General features: G+C 45.5%; 5 protein-coding genes across 5 annotated transcripts in view; 3 read left to right on the top strand and 2 right to left on the bottom strand.

Moving 5' to 3' along the window:
• LOC126563507 (F-box/WD repeat-containing protein 7) overlaps window positions 1-5,233 on the top strand; it is a 31,564-nt gene extending 26,331 nt beyond the window's left edge. The window contains exons 4-11 of the mRNA XM_050220152.1: window positions 33-2,347; window positions 2,416-2,529; window positions 3,076-3,594; window positions 3,671-3,852; window positions 3,943-4,168; window positions 4,252-4,462; window positions 4,851-5,022; window positions 5,095-5,233. Of these exons, the coding sequence (XP_050076109.1) occupies window positions 33-2,347; window positions 2,416-2,529; window positions 3,076-3,594; window positions 3,671-3,852; window positions 3,943-4,168; window positions 4,252-4,462; window positions 4,851-5,022; window positions 5,095-5,206 (3,851 nt within the window). The 3' untranslated portion in view covers window positions 5,207-5,233. The remainder of the gene's footprint in view (window positions 1-32; window positions 2,348-2,415; window positions 2,530-3,075; window positions 3,595-3,670; window positions 3,853-3,942; window positions 4,169-4,251; window positions 4,463-4,850; window positions 5,023-5,094) is intronic.
• The window catches only part of LOC126562633 (calcium-binding protein E63-1), a 219,496-nt gene that overhangs the window by 39,787 nt on the left and 162,892 nt on the right, over window positions 1-16,817 (bottom strand). The window lies entirely within an intron of this gene.
• Window positions 9,029-9,883, top strand: LOC126562995 (solute carrier family 66 member 3). Its single transcript, XM_050219602.1, has 3 exons — window positions 9,029-9,427; window positions 9,500-9,620; window positions 9,696-9,883. Exons 1-3 carry the CDS (start codon window positions 9,038-9,040, stop codon window positions 9,821-9,823), a joined length of 639 nt encoding a protein of 212 aa, XP_050075559.1. The 5' UTR covers window positions 9,029-9,037; the 3' UTR covers window positions 9,824-9,883.
• On the top strand, window positions 10,509-11,709 carry LOC126560866 (uncharacterized). The gene is made up of 3 exons (XM_050216815.1): window positions 10,509-10,803; window positions 10,872-11,376; window positions 11,445-11,709. The coding sequence occupies exons 1-3, from the start codon at window positions 10,509-10,511 to the stop codon at window positions 11,707-11,709; spliced, it is 1,065 nt and encodes a 354-aa protein (XP_050072772.1).
• Window positions 12,740-16,371, bottom strand: LOC126561568 (NF-X1-type zinc finger protein NFXL1). Its single transcript, XM_050217799.1, has 5 exons — window positions 15,889-16,371; window positions 15,349-15,801; window positions 14,458-15,116; window positions 13,344-14,097; window positions 12,740-13,161 (listed from the first exon to the last, which is right to left on the bottom strand). The coding sequence occupies exons 1-5, from the start codon at window positions 16,369-16,371 to the stop codon at window positions 12,748-12,750; spliced, it is 2,763 nt and encodes a 920-aa protein (XP_050073756.1). The 3' UTR covers window positions 12,740-12,747.

Genomic DNA, 16,817 nt, shown 5'->3' with positions numbered 1-16,817 from the left:
CATCGAAGATCGTCTGGAACATCCACAGCAAGAGGAGCAACAGAATGCGGCCATGGCCAACGCCAGGGTCGACGCTGTTGCTGCCGCCGCCGCCGCCGACGAGGAAGATGAAGAACTGCTACTGGACGATGTGCAATCGATGGACGCGATCGAACGACGCGATTTCGAGCAGGAGGGTGGTTTTTTGATAAGAAACAGATCACTGATATCTGGCGATAGACTGAATTTAGAATTTTTAAATAACACACATCCCCGTCCCATGTCGAACGAGCGCACCGAAACGCAACCGTCAGACCCGCAACCATCATCGGAGAACGGATCCTGCACAGAAGCGTCGGCGCCAGACGCGTCCTCTAAACCAGCTGTCGAAATTCCTGGTGCAACATCTTCTTCCTGCTCCTCATCCTCCTCCTCCTCTTCTACATCGGTGGCGACGTGCACGGCATTAAATACGAGAGCGCCAGCACAGCACACAACCACGCCAACGAGCAGTAGATATCAGCACAAGAAGCATCATCATCATCATCATCATCAGCACAAGAAACAACACCATCGGGAGGGTAAAAAAGTTAGCGGTAAGCCGCACGTAAGCAACACTGGTAGCGATAGCTTTAGTAGTAGTTATAATAGGGAAACCGAGAACAATTGTACAACCAGGTACGCCGTTTACGAGCTTACGATGGCCCTCTCCGCTAGTCTAGCTAAATGGAACGACATGAAGTTTGAAGAGCTGGAGCACTGTACCGGAGGCGGAGGAGGCTCCACCAGCAGCACCAAGACGTCACCAATTGCGTCCTCCTTTGCAACCTCCTCCAACTCCTTGTCGGCTTCTTCCTCCTGCTCGTCGAACGACACGTCCGCAGATGCGAAACCGATTGCAAAGGAATGTAAACCGGAGCTTGCCGATGCCTTTTTGAATGCAAACTCAAACGATAGCGTTTCCTCGGATCGGTCCCTGTTTGGTGTGGCTGGCACTACTGCGGTAGAAGAAACCACACTCATCGTGCCCGATGTGCAGACGAAGGACGAACCTGACACGCATCACGACGATCCTTGCTCCTCCACCTCATCGACGGCATCGTACTCGTCCTCCTCTTCGCCGGCCCATTCACAGACAACGACGGCACAGCACAACGAGGATGTGTCGATGCACATTTGTTCCACGGCCGGTTTGCCACCGACTGCATCTCATTCGGCTTCCTCATCCGTTTCGTCTTCTCACGAAGAGACTAGTGCCACCATCAAAAGCGAACCGGCGGATAGTAGTAAGCCTTTGTGCGAGGAAGATGACGATGTGGAGGATGAAGAGGAGGAGGAGGAAGAAAATCACGACGACGAAGTGGATTCTAAAGCAATGAAAACAGTTTCGTCGGAACATTCTTCCACGGTGGCGCCTTCCAGCTGTTCCGGGGGAAGAGCCTTCAAGGAGGAACCGGTCGGAACATCCGGCAAGCTATCCTTCAGCTGTGCTTTTCCCAAGGACGAGGGAAGCAAAGAGTTGCTTCCATCAACCTCCGCCAACGGTAGCATTGTGCCGAAGGTGGAAGAGGTGGAATCGAAACCTCGACCCAGTGGGTCACCAACACATCAGCAGCAGCAGCCTCAGCAAAACTCTCAACATCACCATCGACGACAGTTTCATCACCATCGAGCAGCTGGAACCGGTGAGGGAACGATCGCCGCCGCATCCTCTACATCCTCCTCATCTTCACGTGTGGTAACGGTCAATGGGTCGGTTCCGGCTGGACCCGCCACAAGGGACGCGGCCAACCCCGTTGTGCCGGAAGTTGTGGTAGCTTCCTTCCATCAGCAGCGTGATGCCAGCACAAACACCTCCAACTCGCCCGAATCCAGCGAACCGGAGATCGACGAAGAGGATTGGGCGGACTGTGAGGAGGGAACGGATGAGGAGGTGTGTACCTGCCGCGATTATACAGACGAGGATGGGTTTGCTAGCAGTGAGGATGAATTACCATCGCGTGACGTTGATCTTTCGAGCTATACGCACCTGGACACGATATCGGACGATCTGTTACACGATGCGCAAACACCACGGCTTCATCGGAAGCGGAAGTTGACGGAAAATCGAACTATACTATACGGAGGAGATAATAGCAGCCCGTCGACCGAATCGTTGAACTACAGCAGCCGCAAACGGTTGGCACTGGATGGATCGACTGTTACGGCGACTGGTACTAGCAGTACAGGTTCGGTTAATGGTGGATCGCCTGGGTCAGCAGCAGCGGCTGCGGCGCCAACGACACCGGCAGCATCAAACGGTGTGACTTCATTGTCTAATGGCGGTGTATTGACCACGCCGCGATCATCCCTTCGAAGCCCAATGAATGTAAGAATACACTAGAGATATAGCGCTCTGTGGAGAGAGTTTTGACGAAAATTGTCTTTAAATTACAGATCACAACTACACCTACATCATCCACATTGGGCGAACGCAAGACACCAAGAACCATTATTCCGACCAAAGATAATCCTCCTCCAGAGCTAAATGAATGGTTGATGCAATTCCAGGTTAGTAACACTTGTTGGTAAAGAGATTTTGAAGCATTCTCTCACTCTTTAAAGATTCATAAAAAAGTAATGCACTACAATAAGTTACTCACTAACTCTTTTCGGTTTATCCTCACTCATTCACTCACACTCCATGTAACAAAATCTCACTTCTCACTATTATGAGCATGTTTTTCTCACTATTTTTGCTCACTCTGTATGCAAAGTAATACCATGAGGTGAAAAAGCACTTTCCTTGGACCCTATGCATCCTCCTAAGTTATTTCGCAAACAAATTGAATGAGTGAGAGAGTGAGTGAGTATCAGCCAAAAAAGAGTGAGCGAGAGAGTCATTAGTCGGCCCTAGTGAGAATAATGAGAAAAGATCCTTATGAACAAAATCTTACTTCTCATTATAGTGAGAAGTGAGATTATGCTCATGGGGGAATGAGTGAGTGACTCTTTATGTAGTGAGAAATTCACGCTTACTCAGTGTGCGCCTCCCTAGTCCTGATTACTTGCAATGCTTACTATGATCTGTTTTTTCTCCCTATCTTTCTTCCGTAGCGATGGACGCACGTTGAACGCTTGCTAGCTGTGGATCGACTGATCGAACACTGCGAACCGACCCAGGTGCGCCACATGATGAAGGTGATTGAACCCCAGTTCCAGCGAGACTTTATCTCACTGCTGCCAAAGGAGCTAGCACTGCAGGTACTGTCCTACCTGGAGCCGAAGGATCTGCTCCGGGCCGCCCAAACCTGTCGCAGCTGGCGCTTCCTGGCGGACGACAATCTGCTGTGGAAGGAAAAGTGCAAAGAGAGCGGTATCGGTATCGAACCATCGACGGATCGTCCGAAGCGGGGTCGTACCGGCAACATGCCACCGATATCGTCGCCCTGGAAGGCGGCATACATGCGCCAGCACATCATCGAAATGAATTGGCGCTCGCGCCCAATCCGTACGGCGAAGGTGCTGAAGGGCCATGACGATCATGTCATTACGTGCCTTCAATTTTGCGGCAATCGTATCGTGTCCGGGTCGGACGACAATACGCTCAAAGTTTGGTCCGCCATTACGGGGAAGGTACGGACATGGAAGCGGTGTTTTTGTGGTGTTTGATTTATATTAATGATTTCGTACTGCCTTTTGCTTTCAATAGTGCCTTCGAACGCTTACTGGTCATACGGGCGGTGTGTGGTCGTCACAAATGTCGGGCAACATCATCATCTCCGGCAGTACGGATCGTACCCTGCGCGTCTGGAAGGCCGACACGGGACAGTGCATGCACATACTCCACGGTCACACGTCGACCGTGCGCTGTATGCACCTACATGGCAGCAAGTGAGTTGAGGGAATCTTCCTAGCTGACGTTCCTTAGTAAGAAGAAAGCTGATTTAATCGATTAAAATATTTTATTTACCATCCGAACAGAGTCGTCAGTGGTTCGCGTGACGCTACTTTACGCGTCTGGGATGTGAACTTGGGCACTTGCTTACACATGCTGGTTGGCCATCTGGCTGCCGTCCGCTGTGTGCAGTACGATGGTAAGCTGATAGTGTCCGGTGCGTACGACTACATGGTGAAGGTGTGGAACCCCGAGCGTCAGGAATGTCTGCATACATTGCAGGGACACACGAACCGTGTCTATTCATTGCAGGTAAGCACAAACATAGGCTGATTTTTGTATTTGATTCCGTGTCACATATCTAACTCGTTCTGTTTCACATTTCTTTCCTCCAGTTTGACGGTATTCATGTTGTTTCCGGTTCGCTGGATACATCGATACGCGTGTGGGATGCCGAAACGGGTTCCTGTAAACATGCGCTCATGGGACACCAGAGCCTCACATCGGGCATGGAGCTGCGACAGAACATTCTCGTGTCCGGTAATGCCGATTCCACCGTAAAGGTTTGGGACATCATTACCGGTCAATGTCTGCAGACACTTTCAGGTACGAACGCAATATATTCTCCTAATAAATTATACGTAGGGTTTTGCGAAGTTGATTGACACTTTCGAGAATTATTTCTAAAATCATACGTTTTATCAGGTACAGGGTATTCCAACAATTTTTGCCATTTTCCTATGGTTTTTTTTATCGTGCACACAAATATTGTTGTTCTCATTTCGAGGATGTTTCGACAATACGGCACTGGACCGTCATATTCAATTGTAAATAATTTCGAGGATGTTTGACACTTAGTTCTAGCATACCAAAACTAAATAAAAAATCGATAGGAAAAACCAAAAATAAATTGGGTTTCTGAAAAAGTGTTAAATTATGTGGCATAAATAAAAAATTAAATAATTATTTTTAATCGACTGTTTTTCTTTCACAGGACCAAACAAACACCAATCCGCCGTAACATGTCTGCAGTTCAATTCGCGCTTCGTCATCACCAGCTCGGACGATGGCACGGTGAAGCTGTGGGATGTCAAGACGGGCGAATTTATCCGCAATCTAGTGGCCCTAGAATCTGGCGGTTCCGGTGGCGTTGTATGGCGTATACGGTAAGACTTAACGGGTCTCTTTTTTGTAGTCATAAATACATAATATTAAACATGCTTTCCTTCTCCTTCCAGTGCAAACGATACAAAGCTAATCTGTGCCGTTGGCTCACGCAATGGTACGGAGGAAACCAAACTGATGGTACTCGATTTCGACGTAGAAGGTGCCTGCTTGAAATGCTCATAATTTTTAAGATGACTTCTACTACTTCTACACACACACAACGCCTACCACCACACTCAGCTGCTGTTTCTGCGCTACGCTACAACACTGCGCTTAGATTACTTTTAAGCCATCAGTTTCAACAAACCTTTCCCTGAAAAAAAAAACTGTTCTTTACTCACACAAACACACACATGCAGAAATCCTGCTAGGAGAGATACCTTTACGGTAAAGTACGATTTTTCAACACGCGTGCGGAACCATTTCAAGCCTTCTGCTCTGATACACTACTCTATGGTTTCCCGTTCCACTATGGGGCAACTGCGTGATTGCGTGTGTGTGTTATCGGTAATTAGAACTCGGGGGGTGTGGTTCTTTAAATGGTTTAAAAATTGTTAATATGCAGTGATTAAGAAAAGATATCGAAAAAAAAACATGTACAATAGCGTGTGCACAAAATGGAAGGAAATTGTTTTTCCATTCAAAACACACTTATACAATGCCGATTGGATTGTTCCCCTCTGCTGTGAGGAGGATCCCGCAAGCAAACAATTTTATCCATCAAAACCGTACTATTCTCTTGCTAGAGATACAACCAGTTTCAAGCGCGTTGGCGCGATTATTTTATCAATATTTTTACTCTATCGTTTTTTTTTATTCTATTCACATCCGCTCAGTGTTGTGTGTTGTGTGTTTCGATTGCTATGGTACTTGTTAAAACTGTGTATGTGTGTGCGTAATACAAGGTCGTTGATTTCTGTTGATCTCTGTTTCTATTATCTGTTTTTACGTTTTACGTAGTACTTTGTGTGTTTGTTTCCTTTAATCAACGATGGTTTTTCTGTTCTTTTTCTGCTGCCAAGCGTCGTTAGTGTGTGTTTTTGATAAAATTTAAGACAAAAATTGTTTTGCTCGTTATTTATCATTGTCTTCCCGTCTATTGTTGTCCCTTCCTCTGGTTGAACACCACAAACATTGCTGTACGTGTGAAGGATAAGCTAAGAAATTGGATTGCTGCATACAAACGAGCGATTTTTAAACTATTTATTGCGTAACATACCACCCCCCCGTGTGGCTTGAAACTTTAAACGGACTGCTTGTAATTTACACACCAAAACAAACCAGACAACACGGATCGTAAAAAACAAAAACAAAAAAACGGTGGGAAAAGAGAATAACACTCATGATAGCAAGAAGGTAACAACAACCACAGCAACAATTCGTTGATAATATGCTTTATTTTTTATGTAAAACGTTAGTTCGTAGTGTAGTCAACGACAGTAACAAAATCCGGGGTGTACAACCGTTGCATTGCGCCCTGCCAGAAATATGGTTCGAGTGTTTGTTGTTTGAAGGCAATATCTAATAACTAGAGGATTTTTGGTTGGGGTTGGACAGGTATTGGAGGAAAGGATTCATCAAGGATAGCAAAAACAATGCACTGCTAACATACAAATATACCAACCGCTAGCCACCCATCTCACCACAATCAAGCATGGGGGGAAACGAAACAAAAGAAAACAAACAAAAATATTAATTCTAGTGCGTAAGGACACGTGGTCAGATAGCGATAATAGCGATAATGGTAGTAGTAGTCGTTGTAAAACCGATACAAATGAGAGAATTAGCCGCCGCGCAAAACAACCCCCTAAAAGAGTCGACAAGGATTGATAGGGGGAGGGGGGGGGGGGCAGGGTACAAGTAAAAGAGAGGAGAGAAGAAGAATTAGCAAGTAGCAAACTTTGAGGTGTGGGAATGAAACCTTCTTAGTTTCAGCTTAACTTATCTCTATCTCTATCTGTTTTCTCACTCACCCACTCGCTCACTCTCCCGTTCAAAGTTGACAGGACTGTCACAGGAAAATGTAGAACGAATTTTTACTAAATGTTATTTTTCACTGTTTTGTTCCCTTTATCATCTTAATATTATTTTCGGTTATTGGAATTCAAAGTTTTTCTTACCACTTCGGTTTTTTTTTCGTATGTTTATGTGTTTCTTTTTCTCTTTGCTCCTATTTAATTAAACAAACAAATGTTTAATGTGTAATATTTTAGTTAATTTGAAAACCGATCTCTTTCGGTCTTTCTTTCTATTACGTTTTGTGCGATGTATGTACAATGTATGCGGTAGGTGTTTTCCCACTTTTAATGTGTTTTTTTTAATTGTTTCTCTGTTTTCTGTTCTACCGGTAGAGAGAAAAAATGAGGGGGGAAATTCTATTACGAAAAGAGGGAAGAGAAGTTGTGAAATGTGCTTTAGTTATTATCGTAGCTAAAAACCGAAACACGTATTCCAAGTAACACATACACACAAAACAAACACAAATACGCGCGCAGAACGAATACAAAAAGAAAAAGAAATTCAATAACAACAAGAAGCCCTTAGCAGAAAATGTAAATGAAATGTGAACTGTTTCTTTTTCATTTTTCTTATCTCGTTGTGATAAGCTAAAATATATCCGAAAAAAAAGGTTATTCGCACGCTTATAGGACATCAGTTTATTTAGTAATGTACTTTAACTTATTTAACTGTTGACAAATAATTCACAAACAAGTGAACGTCTCCGTAGGCACGATTTGGACCTTTCCTTATACTGTAGTCCTTTGTTGTTTTCAAATTTTCTTTTAATTACTACATTTTTTGCGATGCCAAATGCGTCACAAAAGGAATAAGATATATCAGTGAAACTTGGAAGTATTAAATCACCGATAAAAATTGACTGGGGCTAGTAATCCTTTCTATAAGGATTCAAACCCACACCATACCATATGATGGGTTTCAGTTCGCGCGAGCTCCCTTTCGAGTCGAGGGCTCTACACGGTCACTCAGTCCACATCTGTTCTGAAAGATATTCTGATTAGGACGAGTGATGAGGAGAAGTAATTGAAATCCATCAGTATTAAATAGGTGTCCCAAATATGGTAAGGATATTAGAAACAACAAACAAACATTTGGTCTCCTGTATGGGTAACAAAATCACCAAAAATCTCTGCACATCATCACTAAAATGTACTGATTTGTTTGTTGATTTCAAATCAGAATGCGATTTATGCTCATGCTTGCGCATGCTCACATCATGCGCACACACACACGCACACGAAGGCACATCCCAGTCAACTGTCAAGATAATAGCCGCAGCAGTCCATGCATTTGCACCAATTGTAAACAAAGCAAACATATTCACGATGCGTGCTGGTGTAGTATTGGTAACGGCACTGCACCAAACTGACCGTGAACAGCTGTCGTACCGGGTGGTGGTGGTGGTGATGTTGTTCCTGTCTGTTTTTCATCCCCTATTTTCTATCGCCATTCCCGCTGTTACGCGCATCATCCCCGGTGTCGTCGGTTATCGCGTAAAAATGCCGAGCGGTCAATAGCTGTTAGTGAAGGGCGAAACGCTGTGTGGTTCGGAGCTTTTGGTGTGGTCGACTGAGACCATCGAAGATTCTTCGAAAACTCATACCCAAGCAAGGCTTCCGGACTCGGCGTAGGACACCGGAGGAACAATATCAGTTTATCGTGATGATTCCCATTGTTAAGGTGTGTATACGTTGTTTGGGGCGAGTTGAAAATGCAGCACGTCCCGGTTGGGAGTGCCTCCGACCCATCAATTGCGTGCCTCAAAAACGTTGTGTCGCTCTCGTCACAACGGATCACACGGGTTGAATTTTGTTCTCTATTTTTAGGATGTAACACCATAATAATAGCAAATTTTTTTGGGTCTCACTATGCACGCGCAGGTAATGTGAAGGGAAGGCATCCAATTATCGACGACCACTGATTCAGCGCAGGAAGAGAACACCAGCGTCAGTTCACTTTAGGGTTTGTTGTGCCTCCCAGTGAAAAGTGTTTGAAATGGGACTGCTGGACGAAAGTGGACTGCTGTACGTAATAGCGGATGTACTGTCGATCGTTACCATCGCATCATGTCTCGTGTCGAAGGTGCCACAGATACAAACCGTCCGGCAGCTGCAGTCTGCCAAGGGTTTGAGCGTGAACGGGCTGCTAATGGAACTGTGCAGTTACACCGTAACGATGCTGTACAATTACACCAACGGGTATGCCTTCCTGTCCTACCTGGAGTATCCGATTCTGCTGGTGCAGGAGTACGTGCTGGTGTACTACGTGCTGCACTATGAGTCGTTACTTGGCAAACGGGCCTATCAGTGGGCTGCCATCTATTTGGCAGTGTTTATTGGCTTTGCTACCGCAATTATACCTTCCTCGCTGCTGATGATGCTTGTGGTAAGTAGGTGGCCAGTATGACCAATTAGCGCCTGGTTCAAAAATTTATTTATTCATTTTTTCTACCTGTAGCCATTAACTACACCGGTGGGAGCCACCAGCAAGGTAATGCAGCTGATCGCCATCTTGCGATCGAAAGATTCGCAATCGGTCAGCTTGATCACGTGGGGCATATCGGCGTTTACCAACTCAAGTAAGATTTCAACGCAATTCTCTGCAAACGTATTTCCCTTAACAACTTTTTTGTACTCCATCCTCCGGTACACAGCACGCATCTACACGATCATGTTGGACTCGGGTGACAAAATGTTGCTGGCCAACTTTGGCATCTCGACCGTGCTGAGCAGCTCCGTACTGTTGGCCGCATGGTACTATAAAAAACCAAAGAAGGATTAACGCTTCTACAGCGATAACAGAAAGCATCACAATAATCTTTTTGCGCACGTATTGCCTTGAACGAGTTAGTTTTTTTTTTTTGAAAAGTCATTTTTTTCGACTTTATCTACGACCACACACAAACACACGCCTGATACGCTTAATCTTACTAATGCACCTGAACTAGACGAGTGCGCGCCTCTTTGCTTGTAGCACATGTTCTCCGAAGTAGGGAGAAGCAATGCCAATGGAATTATTTTATTAATTATTTTTAAAGAAACCAACGAACAATTTTACGATCTGACAGATCACCTTCAAAAAAGCGATCAATAAAGTGAGACAAATAAATAATTAAATTAATCATTTCGTGTCCCTGTACTGATGACCTTCGAAGAATAGGAAAAGAGATTAACATCTGCAATAATACTGCCACGTCTATGCTTACAATTAGCGCTTGTTTGTGTACGTGTGGGTTCATTCAGTTTCTATAGATAATCGAATTGTGTGTGGCACATGTTTTGGTGGAAGAACCGGTACAAGCGATAAACGAACTTGTTGGCACTGTTAACGTTGTCAGTTAATCAACTTCTTCAGCGGAGAAATGGTTGCCCTAGGGAACGTACGGACCTTCGAGCAGTTTCGACAGGCAATTGCTGAAGTAAAGTAAGGAAAAAGTCTCTTTCTAAACTAAATATTTTCTTGCTTTATGTTACAGGATTTTCCTGATTGGTTGATTAGTGTGCGTAACCCGGTGGAACTCTTTACCCTCCAGCCGAGTTACATCGTCAGTCAAGTTTACTGTATCATCGGAGCGTTTTTATGCTTGGGACATGCCCTACACCGAGGAGGTCGTTGGCCTTACCTTTGGTTTGGCAGTGTCCTCAGTGGTGTGTTAATCGAAGGAAGCATGTACTTCTCTCCGTACGGTGATACTATCTGGCTCAGCCCGACGGTGGCCGATCTGTTTGGCCAAAAGATTCCTATCTTCATATTTTTCGTCTGTAAGTATCAACAGCGAAATAGATTTTTAAAACTGGTAATCTTCATCACTTTCCCCACCCTTTGCTAGATCCATTTTTCTACTATCAAGCATTTTGGGCCGTTTCAAAACTAAGGCTCAAGTGTCGCTGGTCCGAACACATCGCAGTCGGAATGTTGGTGGTACTGTTTGATCTGCCGTTCGACATGATCAGTATCAAGTTTCTCCATTGGACGCTGCACGAAACGGAACCGATGTTGGGCGAAAGAGTCTACTCGGTGCCTTGTACACTGTTACTGTTCTTCGCGGTAACCACATTTACCTTTTCTTACCTTTTCCACAATATGCGCAAATGGTTGGACCCGGCAACACATAACCGTTGGGCATCTGGGCCGTTTCGCACGGAGCTAGTGGTAACGATTGGTTCTGCCAGTCTTTCGTTGACCTTCGGATCGGTCTTATTCCTGGCGTTTAATTATCCGTTACACACGGTCCTTGGGATTCCGATAAAAGTCATTGTAATCGGGGTGTTCCTATGTGTGCTGACGATCTTCTGGAAGTTTGATCGAAAAAGTAATCGAAGCAGTCCATCGGGGTAAGTGCATTGCAAACTTACAATTTTTAAGCGTAGATTAATCGCTTGTTTTACCATTCTACCTGCAGCCAATCATTTGTGGATCACATTTTAAATGGGTACATTGTTGGACACTTTTTGCTTTATCTGGGATTGGCAATCGTGCTTAATCCCCAAAACGCTGTATCTTCCGGAAGACATCAACCGATTGGTAACTGTAGCAACACTTCCTACGCAAATACAGATCTATGCCTAGATACGTACAACAGAAGGTACTATGATTTCCATTGCGTTGTCAAGCCACCCAACGAAGGAGCCTACTGGTACACGATCTGTGGTACAGCGTACGAGTAAGTTCGATGATGGTGTGAACTTGCAATTTTTATTTCACCCTTTCATTGCTGTTATCTTTACAGGAATCGTGCCGAAGTTTTGTTCGTGATGACAGTAATATCAATGATTGCTTTACTCGCACACTGGACGATTCATTACGACTTTCCAACATCCCGTAATACAACATCTACCAAAGGAACTAGGAAAAAATTGTTGTGATTATTCCATAACCATAGCAGCGAATAGAATGTGATCCAGCTTGATTTTCAATTAAGACACTAAATAATTGCGTATCTGCTGGGAAATACTGAGAATTTTTTTCCAAATTTGTGGATTGTTTTCGATGAACGAAGAACGTCAACGGCAAAGATACTACGACGGTTAAAATAGGTAGAACTGCAATCTATCACTTTATCGTACTTAGAAAAGCAGTAGATTAAACATGTCTCGGGAGTATAAGATTCAAAAGCGCGCCTGTCTTCTCCTGACATTGCGGTAAGCAGGCTCGTGCCTCTTTAGTTGAAGGTTTTATTGGCTACTACAAATGTATGTATCGTGGATACACGAATGCGGGAAGAATCTCAAATGTTCCAACTGCTTGGAAGAAGCCGCGGTGGGATCTCATATCTCAGATCCAGAATATCATGAATCTAGGATCCCGGATATCAGCTCCTTGGACATCCGATCTCGAATCGCAACTCCCGGATCATGGATCATCAAGCCCCACTAAGCTTTCTTAAAGAATAGACTCAAAGTAGCTTGTACCATGCTCGATTAGTAAGCAAACAACTTTCCTGTCCGAAAGCCGGCTTTTATAACTGCTTGACCAATAGAAAATCTCATTCATGGTATTCATAAAAGAACATGGATCCTCTGCGGACAGTAAGATCTTTTGAGTACAAAAATCAATACATGCTAAACATAAAAAAACTACAAATTGTATATAAAATTCACATGCGATTGGCATACCTAATCGTCCATTTATTTTATTTAAATTAATGCAACTACGCTTCCTCATTCAAACAGAAAAGACAAGGTCAAAAACAAAATCCACACAATTTATTGCACAAACCAAACATATAAAACTACACCTATCAACACAGCCACAATCGGCACCACGTACACAGCCCAATGTCGCCCCTTTGCCTCCTCCTGCACCTGATGCCGTTTCCTTTCGCGGTACTTTCGTTTGTTAAACTTGCGCTCAAACTCTTCCAGTTCGCGCTGATTCTCGAGCTCCTGTTGGGCTCGCTCTTCCCGTTCCTTGCGCTCCTGTTCCTCCTGCTTCTGGGCACGGATTGCTTCACACTGTTGGTCACAGTCGAGCGTGGAATTGTTGCGCGCCACCTTGCACGACACTTCCGCCTTTCGATGAGCACATTTGCAGCTTATTTTTACCTTTTTCGTGCAAAGCTCCGGATTCGGGCAGCGTCCGGGATGGCAGATGGAAAAGCAACGATGCCCGCAAGGGAACTATCCATGGATCGGTAAAACGTGAGATAAAAATTAATAAAACCACTTACACACACGTCATCCTCTATTGAGAATATCTGCCTTTTAAGGTACTGTTTAGGGAGATTTGTATTGACAAAAACCCTTAACAGTCTTAGTAAGACAATTTCGTCAATAGCGTCCACAACGTTGTGAATACTTACATTCTTGATACACTTCTGACCACAGCTAAGAAAGGATTCGCGTCTAACGTTCAACTCTGCCAACTCTTCCGGACCCTTACCCTCTATATCGGAAGGATAAAACTCGTGGCATTTATAAAACACCTGCGTGAGGCCACAGTAACAGTTCGCCTTGATCGACACCAGACACGGATTGCACGGCGCTTTGTGGCAGGCCAGCGTACACGGATGCACACATCCATCCGGACGGGCGAGCGTACATCCGGCGGTACATGCTTCACACCGCGAGTCCTGTGTCGTGCTGGCCCGATGTGTTACCTTGTGGCAGGGCAGCGGACAACGGTGAACGCCACACTTCAACAATCGATCGCACGGTCTACCACACGACGAAGGTTTCGAATTGGAGCATGGCCAATCGGCCGTTTCGTGCCCACCGAGACACATCACCGGTACCTTCTCGCTACAGGGCGGATGTGGCAGAGCTTTCACTTCGACAATCTCCTGCGGAACATCCCATGGACCGGCGGGCTTGAAGTTTTTGTCACGCGTCACCACCCGTACCGCATCGTGACACTTGGCCCGGCACGGATGCTCACAGTTGGTCGTATCATTCCGCTCGCCGCATGGCTGTGTACACGGTGGACATTCGCCGGTGTGGCAAAGGTGTGTATTGGGATGATGACATTTGGAGGCCACCCGGCAGAGTAGTTTACATTTCGGTGCGTTCGTTTTTCTTTCGCGACCACACGCTACTTCCACCACTGTGCCACCACAGCTAAAAAGAAACAGAAAATGTTTTAAAATTGGTTTTATCAGTCCAGTTTAATAATAAAATGGATGATTTCAAATGCGTAAAACCAAGCGTAAAGGAAGCCCGATCGAAATCAAGTTACGCTCAGATAATCAAGTTGATAGTAATACGATTTTGACGAGTTTCATCGTCAAAATTACGTAAATCATCGAAAATTATGTAAAATGGAATTTCAGATCAGGTTTTTCATTACTACATGCTACACACCATCCTGCTTTTCTCGCTTAATCCAAAGTCGGATCGATCAGGATATTACGTCCAATCTAGACTGAAAACCACTGTATCAGAACACACACACAAACGGCATACCAAGCATATACTTACCGACATTTCACTGTCGATTTTTGATTACACGGATAGCACGGACCCTGATGGCACATCGAGCTGCACTTGTGCTTCCCGCAGGGCAGCGTCTTCCCACACACCCGATCACATAGCTGACACTGCCCATCGCAGCATTTCCGATTGCACTGATGCTTGCCGCAGGTGCGCATCCGTTTGCAGCGACCCTCGCAAATCGCTTCCCGGTGGCAGACGACCTGCTTTTTCGTTGATCCACAGCGGCAAACTTTCGGCACCAGTTCCAAACAGTTGCCACACGCTCCTTGATGGCATCGTTCCGGGCAGCGGTGTTGTCCGCAGGCGAGCAACTTATCGCACGTATCACCACACGTTCCGATCCGCTCGGCACAGGATGCGGCACGTGTTTCCGATTTACCGCACGGGCAGGAACGGGGCAAACCAAGCGGACAATCACCACAAGGACCACCGTGACAGACGCGTTCGCACTGATGTAGACCACATGGTAGCGATTTATTGCATACGCTACCACACTGCCAGCGTGATTCGTGACAGTTGACCTCTTTGGTTTGTGCTCCGCATAGACACGACTGCTTGCTACGATTCTGGCACGGCGGACAGTTGCCCGGATCGTGACACTGCGTGGCACATTCGTGTATTCCGCAGCTAAGTGTTTGTTTACACTAAAAAGAAAATAAAACAAATAAAATTAATTTTGGTACAGGGCGAAAAGTGTTTTTGTCGCTATGCAAAAAAAACGCCTAAATCGATGTAAACCTCGATTATGTTACTTGCAGGCAATTATCAAAATGCAGGTTTTGCTTCAGTTTTTGGAAAAAAATCGTCTGGAGTGCCTCCTCTAGTCTTTTACCTTAATTTTAAATAGAATTATCATGTTTTTCGAGCATCACTCACCTTTTTGGTGCAGGTCCACGTTTTCTGTGCACAGCGGATCGTTTTTAGTGGCGAAACGCCACAACGGCACGATACACTGATCGTCTGCGGACACGGGGGGCACGGTCCGGGATGACACAGTAGCCGGCACGTATGACCACACGCTGGGTTAAGCTGCTTCTCACACAGCTCTCCACAAGAGTGCGGTATCAACCAGGGATGGGCCGCCGGTTCCCGTTCCTTCCCACAGAAACATTCGTAGTGGCGTGGTATTTCACCTGGCGCATACTCCCGGCGACATTTCGGGCAGTCCCATTGCACATTGAGTGCCGGCTTCGGTATGTACTCGCCCCGGTTGTTGTAGTAGCCCTCCTGCTGCTCGTGGTTAATGCGCTTCATCGACATGCTATCATTAGCCCAACGCTGGATGCACATGAGGTGAAAGAACGTGAAGCACGCGCCACAGGACCAGATCTGAAAATAGAACACACCATGGCCATGGCTGGAGTGCATTACACAATCGGCACTGTGAGGGGGGTTGTATTCGCAGTCGCTACCTACCCTGTCTACGCGCTTCACCGTCTCGATGCAGATCAAACACACGGCATTGCGTGATTCGAGCAGATTTTGCAAATATTCCTGCGTTTTGCCCACGTCCGCATCAATGCCGTTGTAATTCTTCAACACGTCCCCGAGTATGTTACGGGTGGCCAGATCATACGACTCTCCGCCGCCAGCTTCATCCAGCTCTTCCTCGTCGCTCGACACGAATTCGGTCGCATATTTTTTCGCCGTTTCAGCATGCTGTCGTTGCACCTGATTAAACTTGTCCTGCGATTTCTTCAGCATGCTTGACGACACCGTAGGCAGCGGGATTTTGGATTCCGTCGTAGTGGACGGCGTTGTTACCATCTTGGCGCTGCTGGTACTACCGGTGGACGATTTCCGTGGCTTTCCGCTGGCAGGTTCGCTTTTGGATTGCAACGGTACATTCCAAGCGTTTTGTTCTTTCGGTGCAAACTTGCTACGATTACGATTAGCCATATTGCTAAGCAGAACGGAGAGTGAGCGGTGAGCTGAAAATAGTACTCCGCGATGTTGTCTGTTTTTGTTGCCGGTGCTTACTGTGATGTTTTTACGTGGAATCAAGCGTACCGAGCGTTGACGTTACGGCGCAGCCCGGTGAAAATAATAAACGAATAGTAAAGTCCCTATTGACAATTCACCACGAAATTCGCCAAAACGCCCACGGGAAATTTCAAAATGTTGAAATTGATGCGAAACTGTAAATAAATCTCTAAATTGCAACTTGAACTATTTCTCCATTACCCCTTGTAGGTAACCTGAAGTTTTGATTTAGCTCACAAAAATCACAAAAATAAACAGAATTCAGATTCACCATTCACCACATTCAGTTTTGCTTACTCACCATTGTTATTATGGGTACAAGCCCTGCCAGGCCGTTGATGTTTATTTATTCAAACTTGTAA

The sequence above is a fragment of the Anopheles maculipalpis genome, chromosome 3RL (assembly GCF_943734695.1).
Source record: "Anopheles maculipalpis chromosome 3RL, idAnoMacuDA_375_x, whole genome shotgun sequence".
NCBI classification, from domain to species: Eukaryota; Metazoa; Arthropoda; class Insecta; order Diptera; family Culicidae; genus Anopheles; species Anopheles maculipalpis.
This window is presented reverse-complemented; position numbering and strand designations above follow the sequence as displayed.